The sequence below is a fragment of the Liolophura sinensis genome, chromosome 8 (genome assembly GCF_032854445.1).
Source record: "Liolophura sinensis isolate JHLJ2023 chromosome 8, CUHK_Ljap_v2, whole genome shotgun sequence".
Classification (NCBI taxonomy): Eukaryota; Metazoa; Mollusca; class Polyplacophora; order Chitonida; family Chitonidae; genus Liolophura; species Liolophura sinensis.
Window position 1 is genome coordinate 2,200,222 of NC_088302.1, and position 27,877 is coordinate 2,228,098.

General features: G+C 42.4%; 1 protein-coding gene across 1 annotated transcript; it reads left to right on the forward strand.

Annotated features, from left to right (window-relative positions):
- The first annotated feature begins 356 nt into the window (after nt 1–356).
- LOC135473037 (low-density lipoprotein receptor-related protein 4-like) lies at nt 357–27,863 on the forward strand. The gene is made up of 17 exons (XM_064752816.1): nt 357–482; nt 2,395–2,508; nt 3,726–3,986; nt 6,201–6,354; nt 10,009–10,143; nt 10,558–10,669; nt 13,187–13,340; nt 13,846–13,965; nt 15,591–15,818; nt 16,283–16,469; nt 16,865–16,992; nt 19,185–19,341; nt 20,094–20,209; nt 20,847–20,972; nt 21,283–21,324; nt 23,118–23,241; nt 26,402–27,863. Exons 7-17 carry the CDS (start codon nt 13,265–13,267, stop codon nt 26,721–26,723), a joined length of 1,626 nt encoding a protein of 541 aa, XP_064608886.1. The 5' UTR covers nt 357–482; nt 2,395–2,508; nt 3,726–3,986; nt 6,201–6,354; nt 10,009–10,143; nt 10,558–10,669; nt 13,187–13,264; the 3' UTR covers nt 26,724–27,863.
- The last annotated feature ends 14 nt before the right edge of the window (nt 27,864–27,877 follow it).

Here is a 27,877-nt window from a genome sequence, read left to right on the forward strand (position 1 = left end):
TCGACAGTATAGCTTAATATCATATCGGATACAGGGTGAATCGTCCTGACTTAAAGCCTCAGTCAAGCCAGCTGGAGTTACATTCAAACCTATGACGTCACTCACCAAGCACTCGTCAACGCTGTAATGTTCCAATTTAACATTAACATGATGGACGTTACGGTCTAATTTAACGGTTGCAGGACACCTGACCTAATGTCCACATCGTAGTTTAGTGCAGTCAGCTGCCCAAACCACTTCACCAAACTACAAAGTAGTATGGAACTGTGCCTAACACTACATTTTAGCATTACAATAGCCTAAACAATGAAATGCATGTTTTTACTGTTGTCAGAATTTGCTGTTCGTAACTGACCAAGAGACCAACAAAGTGATTGTTTTCCGGGACGGCACGGGCGTTGCCCTGGCAACGTACGAGACCGAAGCAGAAACCCTAAGAGACATAACGGTGTATGCTCCGGAAAACCAACCCTCTGTACCAGGTAAGCTAAGAATTCTGTACCAAGAAATATTAAAAAATCTCGCAATTTCGCGAGTTTCTCTTAATTTTCCAGAAGTGGGAATGTTTAGCGGTGTAATTCTCCCCCAAAAATCACACGACCAATAAGCAAACATGCTCAAATTGCCCAACCTGCGATAAGGTATCCGTAAAAGCCTTGGCATTGGTTGACTATCAAAATCTGGACTACCCTAGCTACGCCGGCAACTGGGAGGGGCACCTGACAATGTCACGGGGGCGTCACTCATAGTCTCATCAATATCTGGCAACTTGTATGGTTCATTACTCTCTCACAAAGAATTTCAACCTTTCACCAAGAAAAAAGCAAAAAAAAGTTTAGACAGCTTTCCTTTATTTTCATACCAAGCAACCACCCGTACACTAAAAATGGCCGGCTGTCAGCGAAAAAGGATTTTATACTCTAAAATACACGTGGTACCATCCATCCCGAAAGACGAATAGGGATGGCGATGGCGCCCTGATTCCATGTCATCCCTACTTCGTCTTTGTTAGATAATTCGGGTTCAGATCGAATCCAACGCGTTTCCACCAAAAGTGAGCAAGGGGGTCTCTCAAATGGAATCCCTCAACATATGTGCAGAGAGATTGCGCTGGATGACCCAGCTTAGGCTAACCTGTAACTGGGCCTCACTGGTTGCAGTACTGTGCCCAGTCGAGGGATGTCACGGGTCTAATCCTTTGGCTAAAATTGCTTTTTCTAGCTACTCAGCCTTCTAATACTATAAAAGACGCATTTATATAAAAATTAAATATATTAAATATTTATTTATTTATTTATTTGGTGATTTACGCCGTACTCAAACATATCTCACTTATACGACGGTGGGCAGCATTGCGGTGGGAGGAAACCAGGTTACAGACCTATAAGAAATAAGTCAGATAAACTTGTAAAAAAGTTCAAGGGAAGGGCGATGTCTCAGGCTGGCTGTTTCCTGTTTGAGAATGTCGGAGCAAGCCATTTGAATTCTCCCCGGGCGAAAATGAATACATCGGAGAATAACGCACTCACACATCAACAACCTCCCCAAACGTGGAATTCCATCACCTTTATCTCAGTAATGACAGGCGTTTGTTTCGGATTGTAAATTTCATCCGTGTTTTATACCAAAGAAATATCAGTACAGGTATATGTTAATTTTATGTACATTTCAATTCTCTTTTCTGGTACACGAAAAAATTAATTATGTTAATAATCATTAATTTGCATAACGTAAATGTACATGTAGGATGCGTGTTAAGCTCGCCGAACCACAGTAGCCTATATGCCTTCTTTATATTTTGAAGCTTACTGTGAATACGTGCTTAAAAAATAACACTACAGCATGGTAAGTAAAGCTGCAGCTGCGACAATAGTATGGGAACTGGCAAGAACTCACACATAACCATTGTCACCTTGTGTCATTTATAGGGTTTCGTTATAATTAACCATGCAAATGCTTAAAATTATCTATCAGCACGCTCCCTATTACACAGAGTTAGATAACAAAAACACAGTGATGTTAAGTGCAATATGTATTAGATCTCCCTGGTCTGAAAATGCTATCTTATCCTCACATTTAAAAATGCCTGCCAAATGCGTACTACACTGAGCATAGAGACGTCATATGCATATATCGAACCGTATATGCAGTGAATGCGCTGCCTCGTCCAAAAACAATGGACAATTCCTTTTTTTTACTGCAGTGATCACAGCATATACGCAGTGAAAAATGAAGCCATCATTTCTTAATTAACACAAAAAGCAAGTCACAGTTATCAAGCCTCGGGAATCCTTAGTTTACGAGCGGAATCAAGGTTTATGCACGTATAAAATACAAAAGACATTTAATGCATTACGTTACTCTCCATTTCTTGTTTAAACCTATTTCCCCTAGATCCTTGCAAGGCTAAAAACTGCGAACATTTCTGTGTGAGGTCTGGACGCTCTTCCGCAAGGTGTCTCTGCCAGAACGGATTTACCTTATCTCCAGATGACGGCTCCTGTACAGGTGAGTCTGACAAGGTGCCATGTGTCTCTGCCAGAACGGATTTACCTTATCTCCAGATGACGGATCCTGTACAGGTGAGTCTGACAAGGTGCCATGTGTCTCTGCCAGAACGGATTTACCTTATCTCCAGATGACGGCTCCTGTACAGGTGAGTCTGACAAGGTGCCATGTGTCTCTGCCAGAATGGATTTACCTTATCTCCAGATGACGGATCCTGTACAGGTGAGTCTGACAAGGTGCCATGTGTCTCTGCCAGAACGGATTTACCTTATCTCCAGATGACGGCTCCTGTACAGGTGAGTCTGACAAGGTGCCATGTGTCTCTGCCAGAATGGATTTACCTTATCCCCAGATGACGGCTCCTGTACAGGTGAGTCTTACAAGGTGCCATGTGTCTCTGCCAGAACGGATTTACCTTATCTCCAGATTACGGATCCTGTACAGGTGAGTCTGACAAGGTGCCATGTGTCTCTGCCAGAATGGATTTACCTTATCCCCAGATGACGGATCCTGTACCAGAACGGATTTACCTTATCCCCAGATGATCTCTCTTGCACAGGTAAGCTTTACAATGTGCCATGTGTCTCTGTCAGAACGGATTTACCTTATCCCCAGATAACCAAATTCTACAGGTGAGTCTTGCAAGACGCCGTATCTGTCTATCAGAACGGATTTATCTTATCTCCACATGACGGCTCTTTTACAGGTGAATCTTACAAGACGCCATGTGTCTCTCTCAGGCAGAATTTACCTTATCCTAAGATTGAAACTCTTCTACAGGTGAGTCTAACAAAACGCCATGTGTCTCTGTCAGAAGGGATTTACCTTATCAAAGATGATCTCTCTTGTACAGGTGAATCTTACAAGACGCCATGTGTCTCTGTCAGAAGGGATTTACCTTATCAAAGATGACAACGCTTCTACAGGTGAGTCTTACAAGGTGTCATGTGTCTCAGTCAGAAGGGATTTACCTTGTCCCCAGATGATTGTTGTGGTATAGGTGAGTCTTACAAGGCACCATGTGTCTCTTTATCAGAAAGGATTTACCTTATCAAAGATGACAACACATCTACAGGTGAGTCTTTGCAAACCGTTACTAGAAGCTGCATAGATTTGGGGCAGACTTGAATGGAACTTGTGTTTAGTCATCAATCCGTTCATCGTAAACACTAAGCATCATAATTTGTGGTCATGACGTTAATGTGTTTTGCTTCCAGGTTCTACTGTGTACTCTCCACGGCTGATTGCATTCGCGAACAAAACCCACGTGTGTTTCATCAACATCACCGCATTATCTCCGGAAGTGCCCCTCACGCCTTATTGCCCGGTTACTGAAGGTGTCAACATCACTGCCATTTCCACTGACTCTGCAAACCGGACGGTGTATTTCGCTGACAGGGGCAGGAGGCAGATCTCCAAGGTGTCGCTCAGGTCTGAACAGTCCAGTGTCGTGCTCAGTGATGTTTCTAACATTCAAGGTAGTATAATTCTCACGCTCACTGACGTTTTCACTGTCTAAAATAGTGTTATGACCTCACACTGACTCACTATTCTACAATCCAAAATAGTGCTGCGTGAATCCCACTGACGTTTTCACTGTCTAAAATAGTGTTATGACCTCACACTGACTCACTATTCTACAATCCAAAATAGTGCTGCGTGACTCCCACTGACGTTTTCACTGTCTAAAATAGTGTTATGACCTCACACTGACTCACTATTCTACAATCCAAAGTAGTACTGTGTGAATCCCACTGACGTTTTCACTGTCTAAAATAGTGTTATGACCTCACACTGACTCACTATTCTACAATCCAAAATAGTGCTGCGTGACTCCCACTGACGTTTTCACTGTCTAAAATAGTGTTATGACCTCACACTGACTCACTATTCTACAATCCAAAATAGTGCTGCGTGAATCCCACTGACGTTTTCACTGTCTAAAATAGTGTTATGACCTCACACTGACTCACTATTCTACAATCCAAAATAGTGCTGCGTGACTCCCACTGACGTTTTCACTGTCTAAAATAGTGTTATGACCTCACACTGACTCACTATTCTACAATCCAAAGTAGTACTGTGTGAATCCCACTGACGTTTTCACTGTCTAAAATAGTGTTATGACCTCACACTGACTCACTATTCTACAATCCAAAATAGTGCTGCGTGAATCCCACTGACGTTTTCACTGTCTAAAATAGTGTTATGACCTCACACTGACTCACTATTCTACAATCCAAAATAGTGCTGCGTGACTCCCACTGACGTTTTCACTGTCTAAAATAGTGTTATGACCTCACACTGACTCACTATTCTACAATCCAAAGTAGTACTGTGTGAATCCCACTGACGTTTTCACTGTCTAAAATAGTGTTATGACCTCACACTGACTCACTATTCTACAATCCAAAATAGTGCTGCGTGACTCCCACTGACGTTTTCACTGTCTAAAATAGTGTTATGACCTCATTCTGACTCACTATTCTACAATCCAAAATAGTGCTGCGTGACTCCCACTGACGTTTTCACTGTCTAAAATAGTGTTATGACCTCACACTGACTCACTACTCTAGAATCCAAAGTAGTACTGTGTGAATCCCACTGACGTTTTTACTGTCTTCACTCTCATTGACGTTTTTACAGTCCAAAATAGTGCTGTGTTTTCACGCTCACTGACGTTTTTACTGTATAAAAATAGTACTGTGTCTTCACTCTCATTGACGTTTTTACTGCCCAGAATAGGGCTACGTCTTCACACTCACCAACCTTTTTACTGTCCGAAATAGTGCCATGTCATTTCGCTCAATGATGTTTTTACTGTCCAAAATAGTGCTGTGTGCTACAATTTGCCAACTTTCACACTGTTGTCGCTGCTCTTGTTTTACTCTATGCTGTATATCGTATTATGTTCACTCTCACTGAGTCTCCAAAATAGGACTGTGTTTTCACACTCACTGACATTACCACTGTCTGAAACAGTGCTGTGTCTTTAAGCTCACGTTACAACGTTACAACTGTCCAAAACAGTACTGTGTCCTCAGAATTGTTTTCGCATTCACTGACGTTTTAACTACTGCGGCGGTGCTATGTTCAACCTTAGTGACATTTAAACTTTCCAAGGTATGCAGTGCCATATGTTTTCACTGAATGACCTTTCTAAGGTATACAGTGTCATGTGTTTTCACTGACTGACCTTTCAACTATTCAAGATGGTTTGCGTCTTTCTTGTCTTTTTTTGTCTGAAGCCATTTAGAGACTTCCTCTAACTGTATGTTTATTTATTTGTTATCTATTTTGGATTGTTTTGGGTTCAAAGCCTTACTGAAGAATTATTACTGGGACAACATCAGTCATATAATGAGTGGAAGAAACAGAATTTCTATGAGGAAACCATATCCTCACATTTAAAGAAATAACCGAGAGCTGGATTGCAACCTGCGGCCTCATTGGCCAGCGTGCATTCAGCCATGGCCAAACAGGAACCGAGAGCTGGATTGCAACCTGCAGCCTCATTGGCCAGCGTGCATTCAGTCGTGGCCAAACAGAAACGCTTGGATCGAAACAGTCAGCGACCAATGCTAATGAAGAGCAGCTTTTATTACTAAATTACAGACAAGTCTTTTTAAAGACTATCTATGACTACGGATTTACTGAATAATTTGAATTTCTATGAGATTTTACGATTTCAGGTCTGAGTTATGATTGGCTGCGTGACACACTGTACTGGACAGACTCCGGTACAAGGCAAATCAAGTCTTACCGAATCGGTTCTGGGGGGCCGCCATTGACCTTCCTCACCTTAAATGGTACACTGGGACCTTTGACCCTTGACCCATTTTCAAGGTCAGCTGATGGTATTCACAATTTTCATCTTTAATAATTATATTTCTGTTACACGTAGGAATCATCATCTCTTCTGAAAGGTGGTTTTTTTGAAGGATTTTTTTTTCATTTTTTTAGTATTTTGTGAAAGGTGGTTTTTTGAAAGATTTTTTTCTCATCTTTTTAGTATTTTGTGCATATAGGTCGGATATTCGTGGGTTTCCCCAGGGCCTTCCCTGGTTTCCTCCCACTATAATACTGGTCGCCATTCTATAAGTAACACTGGCCCATTATTGTGAACGGCGTAAACCGCTAATCAAATAAATAAATGATTATGTTTATGTTTAAAAATGGTACTTGTTGCTGCCTCGTTTGGTGCTGCGCACAGCGAGGTTAGGGCAAGGAAACAGGACTGGTTGGCTGTGTCAGTAGCCTTTAATGTGACTTCGTGGGGTGTTATGTCTGGTGTCTTCGGCTTGATACTTCAGTGGCAGCAGTACTTTTGGGGCAGGGACTGGCTCTGCCACAAGAAAACACAGTATATGCACACATACCCAATGATTCCTCGTTTTCGCACTGTCCTTTCCAAAGTCCGAGATCTCCAAATGGCCTGTCCAAGGTCCGGGATTTCCAAATGTCTTATCTGAGGTCCGGGATTTTCAAATGTCTTATCTGAAGTCCGGCATATCAGTATGTCCTGTCCAAGATCCGGGATCTCCAAATGTCCAGTCCAAAGCCCACCACATTCCTTTTGGCATTGTGGAATTTTCCCGTTTCTCACGATATCAATATTTAACGAATTTTTAGCCTACAAATAAAAAACACGAATAAAGTTTATAGTTGTCACAGCAAAACCGCACCTGTATCAGTATTTTTTCTATCACTTATTCTGATATAGTTCTAAACTGGCTAATCCTTGGAATACCATAGCTTGATGAGTGGAGGGTGCATGAGTTGAGTGTGGAGGGTGTGTTAGGAATGGAGAGTGCATGAGTAGGCGGGTAAGAGTACATGCTTTAAATGTGGAGAGTGCATTAGGGGTGGAGAGTGCTGAGTTAGGAGTGGAGGGTGTATGCGTTAGAAGTGGAGAGTACGCTAGGAGTTGAAAGTGCATGAGTTGGAAGTGGAGAGTACATGCGTTAGAAATGGAGGGTGCGCTTTAAGTAGAGGGTACAGGAGTTGGAAGTGGAGAGTGCATGCGTTAGAAGCGGAGGGTGCGCTAGGAGTTGAGAGTGCATGAGTTGGAAGTGGAGAGTACATGCGTTAGAAATGGAGGGTGCGCTTTAAGTAGAGGGTACATGAGTTGGAAGTGGAGAGTGCATGCGTTAGAAGCGGAGGGTGCGCTAGGAGTGGAGGGTGCATCCATTAGCAGTAAAGGATGAATCCGTTAGGAGTGGAGTGTGCATGCGTTAGAATCGGACGGTGCATCAATTAGGAGTAGAGGGTGAATCCGTTAGGGGTAGAGAGTGCATGAGTTAGGAGTGGTGGGTGCATACGTTAGAAGTGGAGAACTCGCTAGGAGTCGAAAGTGCATGAGTTGGAAGTGGAGAGTACATGTGTTAGAAATGGAGGGTGCGCTTGGAGTGGAGGGTGCATCCATTAACAGTAGAGGGTAAAGCCGCTAGGAGTGGAGGGTGGAGGGTGCATGCGTTAGGAGTGGAATGTACGTTTGGGGTGGAGAGTGCGTGCGTTAGGAGTGGAGTGGAGCGTGCGTGCGTTAGGAGTGGAGGGTGTATGCGTTAGGAAGAATGTGCGTTAGGAGTCTAGGGTGCAACCGTTAGGAGTGGAGTGTACTTGCGTTAGGAGTGGAGTGTGCAACCGTTAGGAGTAGAGTATGCATGCGTTAGAAGCTGACGGTGCATCAGTTAGGAGTAGAGGGTGAATCCGTTAGGAGTAGAGAGTGCATGAGTTGGGAGTGGTGGGTGCATCTGTTAGAAATCTGTTAGTGTACTTGCGTTAGGAGTGGAGTGTGCAACCGTTAGGAGTAGAGTATGTATGCGTTAGAAGCTGACAGTGCATCAATTAGGAGTAGAGGGTGAATCCGTTAGGAGTAGAGAGTGCATGAGTTGGGAGTGGTGGGTGCATCTGTTAGAAATCGAAAGCGCTTTAGGAGTTGAGTGTGCTTGCTTTAAGAGTGGTGGGTACATGCATTAGGAGTTCATGGCGCGTTAGGAGTAGGAGAGTGCATACGTTAGGATAGAAAGGTATGCTACAAGTAAGAGTGAGGATGTGATAGGAGTTGAGAGTGCATTCGCTAGAAGTGGAAGGTGCCTTAGGGTGCGTGCACTAGGAATGGAGGGTGCGCTAGGGGTGGAGGGTGCGTTAGGAGTGAAGGGTTCGCTAGAAGTGAAGGGTGCGCTAGAAGTGGAAGGTGCGCTGGAGTAGAGGGTGCGCTAGTGTGGAGGGTGCTTTAAGAATGCAGGGTGCGTTAGGAATGGAGCGTGCGCTAGGAGTGAAAGGTGCGCTAGGAGTGAAGGGTGCGCTAGGAGTGGAGGGTGCTTTTGGAATGCAGGGTGCGTTAGGAGTGCAGGGTGCGCTATGAGTGGAGGGTGCGCTATGAGTGGAGGGTGCGCTAGGAGTGGGGGTGCGTTAGGAATAAAGGGTGCGCTAGGAGTGGGGGGTGCGTTGGGAGTAAAGCGTGCGTAAGGAGTGGAGGGGGCGTTAGGAGTGGGGGTGCGTTAGGAGTGGAGGGTGCGTTGGGGGGAGTAAAGCGTGCGTTAGGAGTGGAGGGTGCGTTAGGAGTAAAGCGTGCGTTAGGAGTGGAGGGTGCGTTAGGAGTAAAGCGTGCGTTAGGAGTGGAAGGTGCGCTGGGAGTAAAGCGTGCGTTAGGAGTGGAGGGTGCGTTAGGAGTAAAGCGTGGGTTAGGAGTGGAGGGCTTCTGGAAAATCATTCCCTAAACTTTCCGGTCGACGGATATAACGTTCAAAACGAGCACCCGATAGTAGCGGTGTCATTATTTGAAAGGGCACCAATGGGGTCGCTGTGATTTCAAGTCCAGATCATGCTGGCTTCCTCTCCGGCCGTAAGTGGGAATGTCAGCAACCTGCGGATGGTTGTGGGTTTCGCCCGGGCTCTGTTCGGTTTCCTCCCACCATAATGCTGGCCGCCGTCGTATAAGTGAAATATTCTTGAGTACGGCGTAAAACACCAATCAAATAAATAAATAAATTATCTGAAAGGGGAGGGAAAAGCATGTTGAAGACACTGAGCATATCTGGAAGGTATATGCAGTTTGAGACGCTCTCTTGATTACTAGAGGAGTTTATTACACGAAACCGTGATAACATGACAACAGGTTAAGTCCAGTATTAATTAGTTAAGCTAAGAAGAAAAAATATCTGGTGTTCAAACCGAAGATACTGTGCACATCTTGAAAGTGTCGAATACAGTATGTGCGAATTTCAGAAGCTTGCTTATTTTCATGTCTTGCTTACTATAGCAGGTGATCGTCAAAAAACATATACAGCTTGGGAGACTGACAGGAGACAAAAAAATACAGTTGGAGACTATGGTAGTTATGTAATAGAAACCTCACCACTTTTGCCCGAAAAAAGAATGCAATGCTGATATGGCAGAGGGTCTTGGCAAAGATTGACACATGCGGTCTCAAACTGGCAAACTAAGACGTTATGTCGCCTTCTATACTATATATCTTGTCGTTCCTACAATGTACAGGCAAATCTTCTGGATCTCCCAGTCTCCACTGGCTATCAGGAGCGTATCCTATGATACACCAAGATCCGTGAAAACTTTGGTATCAACCGGTATCCGGAATCCAGGGGATATCCATTGTGATCCAGTCAAACAAACGTAAGTCGTGTGATTTACCAAAACGATTAGTCAAGCCATCACTGTTACGACTAGTTTTCATGGCTTGTGAAGTTCTTCAGGTGGAGTTCTTCGTGTTGAAAAATGTGACATCTAGGCTACTGTAATTCTGAAGAGCGCAGAACATCAGGTTTTACTGGCATGTGAGCCGTGTAAAGCTAAAACACATACCATCTTAGGAAACCATCAAGCTTTCCTTGTGCTTTTAAAAGCAGTAATGCTATGGCAGGAGAACTCTGGATACATTCTAATGGAGTCTTGTACTATAGTAACATGCTATGTGTGGAGAAATCAAGCGGCATGTTTATAATTCCCCAAATAGTTTCTATGATTGTTGTAACTTTGAATACGCACATTTCAACGTACTTTTGTATTGATTTTCCTGTGAATCCGAAGACTATACTGGGCAGACGGGAAGGAAATAAAGAGTGTGCAAACAGACGGCACTGGCGACACAACCGTGATTACAACCGCTCACAACAACAACAAGGGACTAGTGGTACACAGGGTAAGTCGTTAAGAGTAGAGATGTTGTCAGATACCCGTAGTATGAGGAAAGAGCGGAAGGATCATTTATATATGTATACAATCATTATATGTCTATGTATGTGTACATGCATTTATGTTTCTATGTATATGTACATGTTTTTATGTGTCTGTGTATGAGTGCATGTATTTATGTGCTTGTGTAGGAGTGTATGTATTTGTGTCTGTATGAGTACATGTATTTATGCGTTTGTATGAGTACATGTATTTATGCGTCTACATATGTGCACATGTATTAATGTGTCTATGTATGTGTAAATGTATTTATGTGTTGATGTATGTGTAAATTTATTTATGTGTCTGTATGAGTGCACGTATTTATGTGTCTGTGTATTAGTACATGTATGTATGCGTCTATGTATAAGTATTTATATTTATGTGTCTATGTATGAGTACATGTATTTTTCTGTCTATGTATGTGTACATGTGTTTATGTGTCTGTATATGAGTGCATGTATTATGCGTCTGTGTATGAGTACATTTATTTGTTTCTCTAGGTATGAGTACATTTCATGTACTTATGTGTCTGTGTATGAGTGCATGTATTAATGGGTCTTTGTATGTGTACATGTATTTATGTGTCTGTATATGAGTATATGTATTTATGCATCTGAGTTTGAGTACATGTGTGTATGTATCTTTGTATGAGTACATGTATTTATGTATGTACGCATGTGTACATGCATTTCTCTTACTATTCATGTGTACATTTATTTATGTGTCTTTGAATGAGTAAATGCATTTATGCGTCTATATATGAGTACATGCATTTATGCGTATGTGTATGTGCACAAGTATTTATGTGTTATGGATTAGTACAGGGATTTATGTATGTATGTTTAAGTGCATGTATTTATGCGTCTGTGTATGAGTGCATGTATTTATGTGTCTGTGTATGGGTACGTGCATTTACGTGTCTGTGTATGAGTACATGTATTTATGTGTCTGTGTATTAGTACATGTATTTACGCGTCTATGTATAAGTGCATGTATTTATGTGTCTGTGTATGAGTACTTGTATTTATGCGTCTGTGTATGAATTCTTGTATTTATGTGTCTGTGTATGAGTGCATGTATTTATGTGTCTGTGTATGAGTACATGTATTTATGTGTCTGTGTATGAGTACATGTATTTGAGTGTCTGTATATGAGTACATGTATTTTTGTGTCTGTGTATGAGTAAATGTATTTATGTGTTTGTATGAGTACATGTATTTATGTATCATGTATGTGTACATACATTTATGCGTCTATGTATGAGTACATGTATTTATGTATCATGTATGTGTACATACATTTATGCGTCTATGTATGAGTACATGTATTTATGTATCATGTATGTGTACATACATTTATGCGTCTATGTATGAGTACATGTATTTGTATGCACATGTACATCTGGAACTGGCGTTTCCGGCTGTCTTACTCGAATGAAACGTTCCCCTCTTTCAGTCAGGAGGTTTGTTCAGTAAAGCCGTGTGCTACTCTCGGAATTTCGGTTTCCTTCATCGATTCGGACTGATGTAGAATGTTAATAAGAAAAGCTTAAATGCGCTGTTAACGAACAGTGATATGAATAAAACACATCGCCTTTGAACGAATGTGCTTTCCCCATAACAATGTTTCATTTTATGTAAACGCCCCAACCACGGTCCGACCCTCTGCTATTTATTTATTTGTTTGATTGGTGCTTTATGCCGTAATCAAGAATATTTCACTTATACGACGGCGGCCAGCATTATGGTGAGTGGAAACCGGGCAGAGCCCGGAGGAAACCCACCACTATCCTCAAAGTGCTGACAGACCGACCCTCTAATAAGCTACCGCTGGGGCACACACCTGCTCGTCGTTCTGTAAGTGAACCAATCTTGATTACAGCGTGAAACAATAATATAATAAATAAATATGATCAGAAGAGTAAATTTGGGGAATACAAAACATTAAATTGGTCTGTTGTGTACATTATATATATATATATATATATATATATATATATATATATATATATATATATATATATATATATATCCACACTTACTACAGGTTATTGTGTTGTGATATTTAACATTTATATTAAGTAGGGCGGCAGTAGTAGTACCTTTATCGTTAATTAGTGTCAATCTCAATCAAAATCAAGTTAAATTTGGGGAATGCAAAACATTAAATTGGTCCGTTGTGTATATATTTACCCCACAAGTCAGATTAACGCTGTGTACATTAATCTCAGTCTCAATCACATTATCACACAAGTTAGTCGAATGACCTGGAGAAATCGCCATATCGAATACCAGAAGCCGATAAGAAAAAGCCAGCCATGCCTTGGTCGAGTTTGAGAGGTGAATTAGATGTAAATAGAATTGTGAGACAAATAATACCTAATTTTGAACCTTCAGAGCATTTATGTCAAGAATTCAAGTCCATATGTGGTAACAGCCTTTTCATCTTTATATCCAAACTAATTTTAGCATCTTCTTCACAGAGATTCGTATTTTGGTCTGCCCACGGTTTGGCTGCTTACATTAACAGCGGAAATTTATATCACAAAGTCCATTCAAGAATGGTTTCTGTTCCCTCTTCTGAGCAAATCGTCGATCTCGACATTGTGGATAATTACTTCCAAAAGGAAACAAGGGGTAAGTGTATGAGCAGTGTAGTCCCAGAACTTCATGAACAGTACGAACCATTTTACCAGTTGTGAGAACTGTACGAACCATTTAGCCGGTTGTGAAAGCTGTACGAACCATTTGTCCAGTTGTTAAAACTGTACGAACCATTTAACCAATTGTGATAACTGTACGAACCATTTAGCCAGTTGTGAGAAGTGTACGAAGCATTCAACCAGTTGTGAAAATTGTACGGACTATTTAGCCAGTTGTGAGAACTATACAAACCATTTAATCAGTTGCGAGAACTGTACGAACTATTTAGACAGCTGTGAGTTCGTTTAATTATTGCTTATTGACTGTCGTAATGAGTTAAAATAAGTGACATGAAGATCAAATTGTTTCTAACTTATGTAAGTTACAAAAAACTTAAAATCAAACTCAAGGGAATGATCATTGCCTGAAAGATGTGAACGCTTTCATCATTTCAGCAAAGGGCGTATTGTATGTACCTTTCCTTTCCTTTGTCCTCCAGGTGCATGTTTTGAGAATGGCAATTGTGATCATTATTGTGTGGAGACAGGGGGCGCTACCAGAGAATGTCGGTGTGAACTGGGATTTGATTTACAGGAAGACGGACAGACGTGCAGAACCGGTCAGTAGACTTGTAACGGTTGTAAAGTAAAGTTTCGTTTGTGAAAACCGCATCGCGCCCTGACTTCACAGTCAGAACTACATGTATACAGTGATATCGTGTTGATCCACCAATACGCTTATCACGACACGAAACCATAGGAAAGCAAAGAAAATGAGAAACCGTATATTTGTCTAATCCACGGTTTAGACGTGTTAAAGAAAAATGTATTAGTGTGATTCCAAAAAGTAGAAAAAGATATGATATAATGTCTGTCGGTTAAAGAGACTTTGTGGAGCGCTTGGAAGGCCTTATATGCCTGGCATCATCATTCAGCTATACAGCTCGAGGTACAGTGACTGCTAAATTAACATTTCCTATACCTGCATCGTACTGTTTCTGTTATTGTGATCGTCGTCTTTTGCTTGACAAGATACGTGTTACATAAGCAATGGTACACCAGAATATGTAATGCAGTGCTGCTTGCTCTTTGTGAGCAAAACGTACTTGAACAATCCCATGTTTTTTCCAGAGAATTTGGCCAGACAAATTATTATTGGGAAATGCATATATTATGTATGGATGTGCAGTGTATCATGCTCGTTCGTTACAAGAGCGGGTGTCATGTTTCTGCTCCACTAATGATTTCTGTAATTTCTGATACTTGGTCACGAAGTTCAATGAGAGAACATGTATGTTTGACATGTATCGGGTGGGCATAAAAAATGGGCCGTACTTTGACACTCAATATCTCCGAAACCCTCTTACATCAGCTTCTAAAAGTGTACACACTCAAAAGCCATAATGTTTTTAAGTATACAGACCAAATTTCAATTTCATCCTTTAAGATTTATGTTCATGGGACCAAAATCAAAACAGTGTCAAAAACGCATCTTCGGGACATTTCGAAATGACGTTCTACCTTGTTTTACTTGAAAAGGTGATCAATTTGTCCTCCATCTTCTCGCGCAAACGTTTCTTCCATGAACTGAATGAGTCCCGAGTCTCCTTAAGGGTAATTTTTTTCCAGCAGTCCTTGATGCGTTCTTTTAGTTCATCCTCAGTGAATCTTTCCGTGAGACCTTCATAGGTCCATGACAGGTGATGCAATGTGGGTAACCCGAATGTGCGTTTTTGAGGCTATGTTTTCATTTTAACCCTGTGTACAGACTACTCAAGGTATGACCTTAAAAACTGATCAGTATATTAACAAAATAATGCCATTTAAATGTTTAAAGTTTGAAAGGGTTTGAACAAAGGATAATGGAGCAATGCAGCATCAAAGTATGGCCCATTTTTTATGCCACCCGATGTATTGTCAGTGAATTAAGCAAAACAAGAAAAGAAAAAACAACAACAACAAAATTTACAAAAAATCAATCTAAACTAATGTTTTATTTATCCCATTCGTATTTCACGCCGTACTCAAGAATGTTCCACTTAAACGACGCCGGCGGCAACAAGGGAGTGGCCAGACGAAACCCACGGCCATCATTAAAAACGAAATTTTCTTACTAAATGATTATTTGTTACATTGTATATAGGCTACAATTCCCGAGTCTAGAAGTACTGTTTGATGTCATTTCATTAGCTAAAAGCAGAAACAGAGAAACTATTGTGTAATAACAATATTGATTCGGTTCCAGAGATTCTCCGCAGCAATCACATCCTGGTGACCGATTTAATAGCTGGACGCTTTTACCAAGTGCACTTGAAAAATGGCCGAGTCAGGGGCATGTTTCATCCAAAAGGTCAGAGTCCAACAGTGGCACTGAATCCTGGCAACAGTCTGGTCTACTGGTCGGATTTGAGTAACAGAGAAATTTTGTCGAGTTTTCTTAACGGAACCGAGATGAAAACTGTTCTCAGCACAGGTCAGTATCACCAGGCAAGGGCGGCTTCTTCAGATGTTTTGATGTAAAATTATTTACAGTGATTAACACATTCCTATGAGGGTATTGGAAATATTGTTTTTGATGGTAGAGGTGATTTGCAAAAATCAATCAGTCATGTTATCGGTCACCGGAAGTAAACGTTTGTCGCAAGTCATTGTCACGTAACAAACCTGTTATTAATGTCGATTGTTCTCTCCTATGTGATACATAAAAAGGTGAACCTTCGCGTGTTGATTTCAACCCTGGCCAGACTACTGGGTACTTAACGATGTTGAAATCTGGCGAAAAATTATTTGGCCGATTTATAATAGGCAACTTTGTCCACATAATCTGACTGATAACAATAACACGTAATTTCAATACAGTTGTTTTTGCATGAAACCAGAATGGCCAAATGCAACAAAATATTAATGTTGATGGCTTTTTCTGTTTCTCTTCACAAGGAATACATTTCGCTGACAGGTTAGCGGTAGACCCTGCAACTGGGAATATCTTTTTCTCGGCAGTAGACGCAGGAGGTGTTAACGGATCTAGTTACATAGGCGTCGTGACTTCTGATGGCAGGTCTAAAAAGAATCTTATCCCAAGGCTGAACGCCCCAAGGGCTGTGGCGTTACACAGTGCCAAAGGGTAAGTTCGTGATGTTCAGCTGTTCAGATCTGTTACCGGTGAATATGGGTTTTATTTTCAAAGGTCTGGGATACACTATAGGACAGGAGACCCCCAAGTCTCTTGTTCTTGAGTTATTAGTAACAATAAATATACAGTCGACAGCGCTTGTGTGGCCACTTTGGTAAGCATACAAGCTCCCAGAACACTTCAGTCAGTATGCCATACATGTTGAGCTCGTTCTGAGGATAAAAATTTATGTGTTGTAGGCTGTCAGAAGTCGATTCCTCTATCAGTGCATCTGTACGATTGATATGTTTTTATAATAGAGCATTATTAATCAAATGGTTGTTGGTATTTACAAGACGGAGACATTCCGAAAAATAAAAAGGTAACTATTGTGTCTGTCCATACAGCATAATGTTTTGGAGTGATCACGGTTTTGGAGCTCACATAGGTCGTGCTAACATGGATGGTTCACAGAGACAAAACATTGTCACAACGGACATTAAGTATCCAAACGGAATCGCTATAGACGTTGACGGTAGGTTTTTACAAACTGGTATTAAAAGTACTTAACTTGTAAGCGATGTTTCTATGTTGTTTTTCCAAGCTGGTCGTTATTACTGCTTCACCTATGTGACCCTCGTTTCATGGTTGTTGGGTTCATTGGCTGCACAGAATTAGGTAGAGCTCTGGCATAGGATCATACCTCATCTGAAGGTATTTCAGACTGAACTCACAACTTCATTGATTTGAGGATAATTGACATTGGAGAACATCTCGCCGAGAGTTGACATCGAGTTGTACAAAAGCGAAAGCGATACAAGAATATGCGATTTTTTTTATGAAATGCCAGTGTCTTGATCGGTCCTGAGAAAACACAAATCACACAGCCCTTTACCTCTCAAAATGACTAATCAGGGACGCACAAAATACAACTTGAGGTCCTCTGTAATGCTCTGTAAGCTGCTCCACCTGAATTTGACGTATCCGTCATGTAAGGCGAAATCACGGTTTAGAAGTGTCAGTCCTATCATTTTGAAGTAAATTCACGTTGAGCAGCGGAATTTCGCATTACATGAACTATATCCCCTGAACGCCCTATACCACACTCCGCTCCGTCTCACAAAGACACGTTTCTAACAACGCACTTATGGCATCGAACATAACTTAGATTTTGTGTAGTGGCGATCAATCCCGATGGTGCCTGTGGGCCTTATGGTGCGTGAGGGTCTAATGGTGCGGGGGATTTCCATGGTGTATGAAAATCTGGTGGTGCGTAAGGATCAAATAGTGCGTGAGACTCTGGTGGTACGTGAGACTCTGGTGATGCGTGAGTCTGGTGGTGTGTGAGAGTCTGATGATTCGGGACGTCATCATGGTGCGCGAGGCTCTGGTAGTGCGTGATAGTCTGGTGGTGCGTTAGAGTTTTGTGGTACGGAAAATCATCATGGTGAGCGAGGCTCTTGTGGTTGTTATGTGCACGACTGCCGTCAGTTTCTAAATTTAGCTTGCCACTGTTTACATACGCTGAGTTCAGCGCCTGCTGTCTGCCTCTACCTTAGAATATTCCAGAATGCGCGCAGTTCGGTGCCTGTTTGTTTACATCAAGTGTTCAGGAATTTTCGTATTCTAGACAATTCCACCAGGCTATATAAGACCTATGAAAGCAGGTCAAAAGGAGAGAACGGAGAATTATTGAGCGTTTTGGATGCTTTCGCTGTGTATTACTTTAGTAGGCCTTTTGTGCTGAATTTTGGTGTCTTCACAGTGCTTATTAGTACACGGACCCTGTCTGTGGAATTTTGTGTATATTTCGTCATACACTCAGTTATACTGTGGATTTTCCTTCTTGTGAATTTGACCTGCCCGGATAGCACAGTACTCAGCACAAGACCCCGTACAACCCTCACAACAATGTACAATACTCCGCACAACACCTCGCACAGCTCCCACAACAATGTACAATACACCGCACAACACCTCGCACAACTCCTACAACAATGTACAATACTCCACACAACACCCGCACAACACCTCACACAACTCCCACAACATCGTACAGTACTCCGTACAACACCTCCCACAACTTCCACAACAATGTACAATACACCGCACAACTCCCTCAACAACTCACAATATTCTGCACAACACCTCGCACAACTCCCACAACAATGTACTCCGCACAACATCCCCAACAACAGCCCGGACAACTCTCACAACAATGTACAATAATCCGCACAGCATCCTCACACAATACTCTGCATAATTACACACAACCCCCACAACAATGTACTCCGCACAACACCCCCAACAACAACCCGTACAACTCCCACAGCAACGTACAACACTCCACACAACACCCGCACAACACCTCGCACAACTCCCACAACAATATTAAAGTACTCCGCACAACACCTCGCACAACTCCCACAACAACGTACAATGCTCCGCACAGTCTAGAACGTCATTTTCCATTTAGACAGAAGTAAACCAACAGCTCCTGTTCTTTTTTGGCTCAGTGAGACGTGAGCACAACAAGCTTGATACCAGCGTTTAGCGAAAACCCACCCACAATACAATACAATAAGTTCTCTGGCTGAGTATTTACACTTCTAATAATACGTGTCATGTTTATGTGTCATGTTTGTATTTATCTAGTGTATGTCAACTCTTCTCTTCTCACCGCCCTAAGCACTAGTAATACATATCTCATACAACCCCATGTTGTAGAAGAACAGCTGTTTTGGACTGACGGAGGCAGGAATGTCATCGAGCGCTGCACGCTTTTTGGCTTTGGACGACAAGTCATTGTGAGTGATGTGAATGCCAATCTGCTGGCCATCGTGATCCACGAAGAGAAGCTTTACTATACAGCCTGGAATAAACGGTGAGTAACAAACCTTAACTAGCTTTCAGTCTTCATTTGCTTTGCCATTCATTTGGATTATACAAAACGTATTTTTTTTTCACACTCCGAACTGACATGATGAATTTAATGATCTGTTTCTCTAAATCCAAATTTATCGCAAATAAGCAAAGGTTCACGCGTCTTCTCTCTCAGTGATTTCATGGCAAACGTGAGGATGATTTTGACATCATAATTTTAGACAGCAATGTATAAAACACAGACACCGACACCACGTTTGTGAATTTTTGCAAGGAATACATTCACTCTGTTTTATGAGTTGCATTACATACGAACAGAACGCACGAGTTTTGCCAACACGATTCTGTTACAAATGATGTGTTCTGTCAAATAAAAAGAAAAGAAAAAAAATACTCAAGACATTTTCATGATGTCACGTGGCAACGGAAATATTTACTTTGATTTATTTATTTATTTGCTTGGTGTTTTACACCGTGCTCAATAATATTTCACTTATATGACAGCGGCCAGCATTATGGTGGGAGGAAACCGGGCAGAGCCCGGGGGAAACCCAGTACTAGCTTTGAGGTGATACAAATTGAGGTTTTACATAGCATATACAGGCCAGTAAGATACCTAAATTGTTGTATCATTTTTGAAATGAGGTTACCACCCATTGATATCAATATCGTTTGACAGGATTTTTCTTCTTTTGTAGCAAAATCCTATTTACTTGCTTTCTGTTTAGCGTCTGTGCTTCCTTTTTTATTTAGTGGCATCACTGTGGTAAACAAGGCAGATGGATCAAACAAACACTTACTGATGGAGTCTCCCGTTTTTGCAGAACTGTCGGACTTTGTAATAATGCAGCCGAACAAACCCTTACCTGGTAATTAAATCTACAGGCAAACAGCGATAAGACATTCTCTTTATAGAAAAATAAATCATTTGATAGAAAAAGTATTATTAAAACTAAATATTACTTACATGTAAACTTAGAAATTACCCACAGTTGCCGCACACATCATGCAAGGAAATTTGCCCTTTCATATCGGGGCAATGCACCTATTAATATTTGATCACAGTTTTCACTACATAAAAAAAATGGGATGATCAACCATTTGTTAGAATATTCTGAAGATATTGACAGAGGGGTGCTAATGTGCCCGAAATGCATCGCCATTTTCAATTTACCGGACGGCTCTTTGACACCATCCTGTATAAAGAGTAAAATAAATGAGTTCACTATGCATCAGTCAAGTCATATTTTACCAGATAGCCTCTCATTAGAGGAGCATGACTTTGCCTTTGTCCCTCAGTGTTTTCAGCCAGTAATATTGTTTTCATTTCCATGAGCAAAGTAACCTTTAATCTGGATGGCCAAAACACGTTATTACTTTTTCCATTGTTTGTTTTATGTCTTCTTCCGATGTAAATTAGGTTTCCAAAACACCGGCGGAGATCCGGATTTAAGCGAAGAGCCTCTACATTATTTATGGATTATTTATTTACTGATGATATTCCAGAGTACAACGCGTGTTCTGCGAACAACGGAGATTGTAGCGCCCTCTGTCTCCCGACGCCAACTAGCAGAACGTGCGCATGTCCAGATTCTGTTGTGTTAGGATCAGACCACAAGACCTGTGATGGAGGTTCGTATGAATGCTGTAGAATAAGTGTCTAGAAATATGGATTTTTAGTTTCATTTTTTCTTCTATAACCGCCAAAGCTTCTTCATCTTAAGAAGAAACTCGGCAAAGTTTTGTTTACATTTAAATAATGTCTTCGGTTCAAAGTGTTTTTTTCCCTACTCTTTCTCTTCTAGCTGTCTCAGTTATGTTATACATGTAAACAGACTGTTATACTTGTGTTCATTTCAAATGAAAGTCACTAAAAGCTTGGAACTTTTGCAAGATTTCTTCAACGAGTTTCATAACTTTTATGTGGTATATTGTTTTACAGATACTCCTAGAACAACGTCCACGACTTCATCACCCCCACCGAGTAAGCTTGCCTTTCAATATAGCATTACGAGCACGTGTTATTCGTGGTGTGGATGCGCCTGTGTAGGTGAAACCTGCTTCAGTGGGTCTTATATATGAGGGTTACTGTCAAAGTACATGGAATTCCCGCATCGGTTTCTTTTTATACGCCCCCGTCATTAGGCAGAGCGTTTTATGTTATAGCGCTTTTGCCCATCTGTCCGTCCGTAGTCATGGTTACCAGATTGCCATTTCCTTACATATACTGTATAAATAGAAATGATTTCGTGTCCGGGCTACATTTCTAACTGTTTCCCGCATAGTGTTTTCAATTGTGGTGAATACATTTGTCCACTGGCGCGGTTGTCATGGCATACCTATCATCAGCACCCATGAAGATTCCTCTTAGGTGTTATACTCACCACAATGCCGCTGGTATTCTTTGATACATTTCAAACAAAATAAATTTGTTGAGGCGCATGTTGTGCTCACCTGAACTCTTGGTAATCATGACACAGTAATGCCTTCAAACAGTCAAAGTGTTTTCTTTTTCTCCTTTGGCCGTCCGATATGTGATTGACAAAATCTTATACCTGCGTTCATTTCAGGTGAAATTTATGAAAATCGTTGAAGAAATTTAATGAAAAATGTCTTCAACTCGTTTCATGACTTTTATATGCTAAATCATTGGGTCGCTGTGGTTCTTTCATAGAAAATTCTAGAACACCTTCAAAGATTCCCACTTCCAGGCCTCAAACCACTCTATCAACGCCCTCAATGGTAAGGTTGGAAGTCCATGGTTTTAGAACATCACATGCACATAATATTTGTAGTTTTGTTGCTATATTAATGAACTTGGCTTCACTGGGTTTTATATAGTTTATTTGTGGCACTCAAGCAAATCCCATACCTGTTCATTTTGGTACTGCAAGATGTGGTGGATGCTACGAGTGTTATCCACACCACAAAAAGGGCCCAGCATTTTGAACTGTGCTAAAGTATCTGGTCAAATTTTACCACCGACATAACCTCAGAACTAATGTATGGGTGGACATGCTTGGAGGGGATAATGTAAAGAAACCCTGTGCGGGGTATCACAATGCAAACGGTCACAAACGTCATGCGAAAAAAGGGTTATCCCAAAGAACAATAAAACTTCCTTCGCTTTCAAGTTTGTGTCACGTGACACTGTGGAACTTTAGACAGGATTTGATATAGATGATGAAAATGTGGAGAATTAGCTTATTTTGGTCTTCCTGGGTTTATTTTTCACATTTCAATCCATCAATCAACTCACTTTTTTATTTATTTATTTTGTGAAACGTTATTTATGAGCTGTGATCGCTGTTTTTTCCAACCAGGTATAGCTAGAAGATCTACAAATCCCCCTGTCGCCACATTTGTGGTTGTGGTTATCTGTGAACGAGTGCTGCTGGATACGTTGAGCCCTAGGGCTGTTCATACCACCAGTTTTGGTGTTTGACACAGGCTTGACCGTGTCTGACCATTTTATGAGACAATCAAGCAACAGGCACTATTAGAATGCCCTTCAGAACTGTAATCAACTGACTTACTCAGACTTTGAGGTCATGTATACCCGATAAATCATCGTAGATATATACATGTATACCTTTACATTACGTTACAGATAAACCCAGGCACAGAATTCAGTTCAGTCTCAGTTGTCAGAGACGAGAGTTGTATAGAGTTGAAGGATAGGCCTGTGCCCACTAGAGAGAGCAAAAATGAATTTGCTTTTATCAGACTTATGGAATGTACTATTTATGTTCCAACTTATTTTTCGAATATTTTCAGTCATCCCTGATGAAGCAAAGAGTGACAACATAGTTGTCATTATAGCGTCGGCGACGTCATCTGGCGTTATTGTCGTTGTGGGCCTCGTGGTTGTTATTGTTGTTGTGCTGATTTTTCGCCTGAGGTAGGTGTAAGAACATACTCGAGCACGCGTATTGCACACGTACTGCACTCGCACTATCATGCACACGTTCCCGGTTGAATCCATTCACCCTATAATCTCGTATTAAACACACTTCCATGCCACACTTCCATGGCAGACCATATGGAGCCGTAAAAGGGCTTTTTTCTACTATGCAATTTTTATTTTTACCACTTTTGCCGTAAGAGCTTTTCTCTTTAAGCAGACTACAAACAAAAAAAGCAAAACACCCAGAAAAAGAATTAAGCAGTTAATCAGATTGCACCTTTCCTTGTACTTTAAATCACGATACCTAAATGATTGGCTGGTTATCTCGGGGCTCGAATTAGCTATCTCTTTTTCTGGGATGTTTTCTTTATTTGGGTGAGAGGGGGGTGCTTAAAAATGCAAAAGTGGAAAAATAAGAAACGCACAGTTATAAAAACAAAACCGTCATTTACGACACACATTAGCATTTGACGCACTTCCACTATACTATGAGCGTATACCCTGCGAATCACAAGATCACACGAATACATGACATTCGCGTGATCTCGGATTATAAAAGAAACTTGCATCTGATTACTTAATATTCATAGCATTGTGGGGTTTGTTAGATTATCATAATCTGCGATCCGTTTTGTACAAAAATACGCACACATGCCCTGACACACTCCACCTTACACATCCTACCGGACACACTCCTCCTGACACAACCCACCTGATACACTCTACCGGACACATCCTACCGGACACACTCCTGACACACCCCACCTGACACACTCCACCTGACACATCCTACCGGACACACTCCTCCTGTCACACCCCACCTGATACACTCCACCTGACATACTCCACCTGACACACCCCACCAGACACAGTCCACCTGACACACCCCATCAGACACACTCCACCTGACACATCCTACCGGACACACTCCTCCTGACACACCCCACCTGACATACTCCACCTGACACAGTCCACCTGACACACCACATCAGACACACTCCACCTGACTAACCACACCTGATACACTCCACCTGACACACCCCACCAGACATCCTACCGGACACACTCCTCCTGACACACTTCACCTGATACACCCCACCTGACATACTCCACCTGACACATCCTACCGGACACACTCCTCCTGTCACACCCCACCTGACACACCCCACCTGATACACTCCACCTGACATACTCCACCTGACACACCCCATCAGACACACTCCACCTGACACACCCCATCAGACACACTCCACCTGACACACTCTAACAGACACACACCACCAGACACACTCCACTAGTAATACTCCACCGGACAAACTCCACCTGACACACTCAACCAGACACACGCCACCAGACACACTTCACCTGACACACTTTACCTGACACACTCCACCAGACACACTCCACCTGACACACTTCACCTGACACACTCCACCAGACACATTCCATTTGGCATTCTCCATCAGACACATTCCTCCTGATATGCTCCACCAGACACGCCCAACTCCATCAGACACACTCCACCTGATACACACCACCTGAAACATTACAGCTAGTACACCGCAGCAGTCACTCACTCCTCATGACACTGTCTACCTGACACACTCCACATGAAATACTCCGCTTGACACACCTCAGCTGGCATACCCCAGCAGAAATGCATTACCTGACACACTCCACCTGAAATCCCCCGCCTGACACACTCCACCTAGGTTCACAGATACACCACACCTGACACTCCATTAACACAGTCCGCCTGACATGCTTCACCTGACACACCACCTGGGACACTTTACCTGACATCCGATAGCAGATACACCACACCTGACACTCCACTAACACACTCTGCCTGACATGCTCCACCTCACACCACCTAAAACACTTCACGTGGCATACGATAGCAGATACACCACACCTGACACTCCACTAACACACTCCACCTGGCATACTCCAGTAGACTCACTCTGCCTGACATGCTCCCCGTGGAGCACTTGCATACGCCAGTAGATACACTTCACCTGACAATCTGCTAATACACTGCACTTCATATGCTCCATAAGACACACTCCACCTGACACACCTCAGCTGGGATACCCCAGCAGACACACTTCACCTGACACACACTACCAGACACACTCCACCTGGCACACTCCACCTTGGCACACTCCGCCTGACACACCACACGCCCCATCTGACACACTCCACCTGGCAAGCTTCACCTGACAAACTCCACTTGGCATAGGCCATCAGACACACTTGACCTGACAGACTCGACCTGACAGACTTCCCCTGACACATTCCACCTGACACACTCTACCTGACACACTTCACATGACACGCACTACCTGGCACACTCCACCTGGCATATGCCATCAGACCCATTCACCTGACAGACTTCACCTGACACACTCAACCGGCATACCCCAGCAGGCATACTCCACCTGACACACTCCACCTGGCAAGCTTCACCTGACAAACTCCACTTGGCAAGCTTCACCTGACAAACTCCACTTGGCATAGGCCATCAGACACACTCGACCTGACAGACTTCACGCGATACACTTCACCTGACACATTCCACATGACACACTCCACCTGACACACTTCACATGAAACACACAACCTGGCACACTCAACCTGACACACTCTGCCTGACACACTCAGCCTGAAACACTACCTGACACACTCACCCTGGAACACTTCACGTGACACACTCAACCTTGAACACTTCACCTGACACACTCAACCTTGAACACTTCACCTGACACACTCAACCTGGAACACTTCACCTGACACACTCAACCTTGAACACTTCACCTGACACACTCAACCTGGAACACTTCACCTAACACACTTCACCTGACACACTTAACCTGACACACTGAACCTGGAACACTTCACCTGACACACTGAACCTGGAACACTTTACCTGACATACCTCAGCGGACACACTTCACCCGACACACTCAACCTGGATTTAAAGTCATACAGGATTTAAAGTCGCCTAAGTGAAATATTAGCCCAGGTGCAGATATCAATTAGTGATAGTTATTGATGGTAGTTAACCTAACCGTACATTCTTTTAGGTAAGCCTTTTGCTCTTAATCCATTGTAATTTCGCTCTCACATTAGTACTTTTTGTCTTGATCTACAGGAAAAAAAACAACAGACGTACAGCGCAGACAGTCCTGTATAATCCTGGATATGCAACTGGCCCTAGCAATCCACCGAGGGGAGACAGCCTTTATTGTACGATTAATGACGATCAAACGATGCCGGGCACAGCACCCCCACCCTACAACGCTCCCTACCCATTCCAATCGACTCACGACTCTGTGTACCTGACTCCGACTTCCGGTAATTCCGTGAAGTTTACTAGACCTGAGGAAAGCGATGACAATTATGTCCCCCTATCCAGACTACCTGTACCGCTGCCTCCCAACAATGGCGATACTTCCTCGAATGTCGTGCCTTAGAGGCATAGAGCTGCAGAAATTCAAGCTTCGGCCGACACCAAAGTGGTGTTGGTAATTCGACACCGGGGACATCCAGGCAGGGCTTAATGGAACATAATACCTGCAAAATTAAAATAACACTCTGCTTCATGACGACATGTCCTAAACCATGCTTTACTGACGTTTATAAGTATAATTCATAATTTGATGTGCTTTTTTTTTTTTGGAATCGCCATAATTTGCGGTTATTGTCAAGTAATACATGTAATTCCTCGTCTTGGGACTAAAGCGCCGTTTATTAGCACCCTTTCCTAATAAAAACACACAATGGCAGAGGATATGTAGCACAATGTAGATTTTAGTAAACTAGCACGCTTGTACAGATCGGGACCATAGGCGAATGATTCTGTTGCGCCACCATTAGCTATTGTAAATCATCTGCAAACATCTACTAAACGTGTGAAATGCTGAGGTTTCCCGACTGGTGGAAACAACCGAGATACTTACTGGAAAGTGTCACATCCCATTTCTGATAGTTTTCCGGGAATACCGGAACACAACGTGGTGCTTAAGTTAGATTTCTGGTTGGCGGAAACTCGATTATGGTTTACATGTATGTTACGTTTCCGTCAACCGGAAACTGTACAAGGATGAGGCGTTGAGATGTAATCTAACTTACACTGCCTGGTTTCCACTAAGTAGAACCATGCGACAATGTTCTCCCTGGAGAGAAATGAGACGTTGAATGTGACGAATAAATATCTAAATGGCTGTGGGTATAACATGTATCTGGTATTAAGATAGCAGTCTACCATAACCCCAGCATGACGGTCTACCATAACCCCAGCATGACGGTCCATCATAGCCCCAGCCAGCATGACTGTCTATCATAGCCCCAGCATGACGGTCTATCATAACCCCAGCCAGCATGACGGTCTATCATAACCCCAGCATGACGGTCTATCAAAACCCCAGCCAGCATGATGGTCCATCATAGCCCCAGCCAGCATGACGGTCTACCATAACCCCAGCATGATGGTCCATCATAGCCCCAGCCAGCATGACTGTCTACCATAGCCCCAGCATGACGGTCTATCATAACCCCAGCATGACGGTCTATCATAGCCCCAGCATGACGGTCTATCAAAACCCCAGCCAGCATGACGGTCTATCAA

Coding starts and splice junctions, on each gene's coding strand:
- LOC135473037 (XM_064752816.1), top strand. CDS start 13,265: ATGGTTTCTGTTCCCTCTTCTGAGCAAATCGTCGATCTCGACATTGTG. Junction 20,210..20,846: donor GCCGAACAAACCCTTACCTG/GTAATTAAATCT, acceptor ATGATATTCCAG/AGTACAACGCGTGTTCTGCG. Junction 20,973..21,282: donor CCACAAGACCTGTGATGGAG/GTTCGTATGAAT, acceptor ATTGTTTTACAG/ATACTCCTAGAACAACGTCC.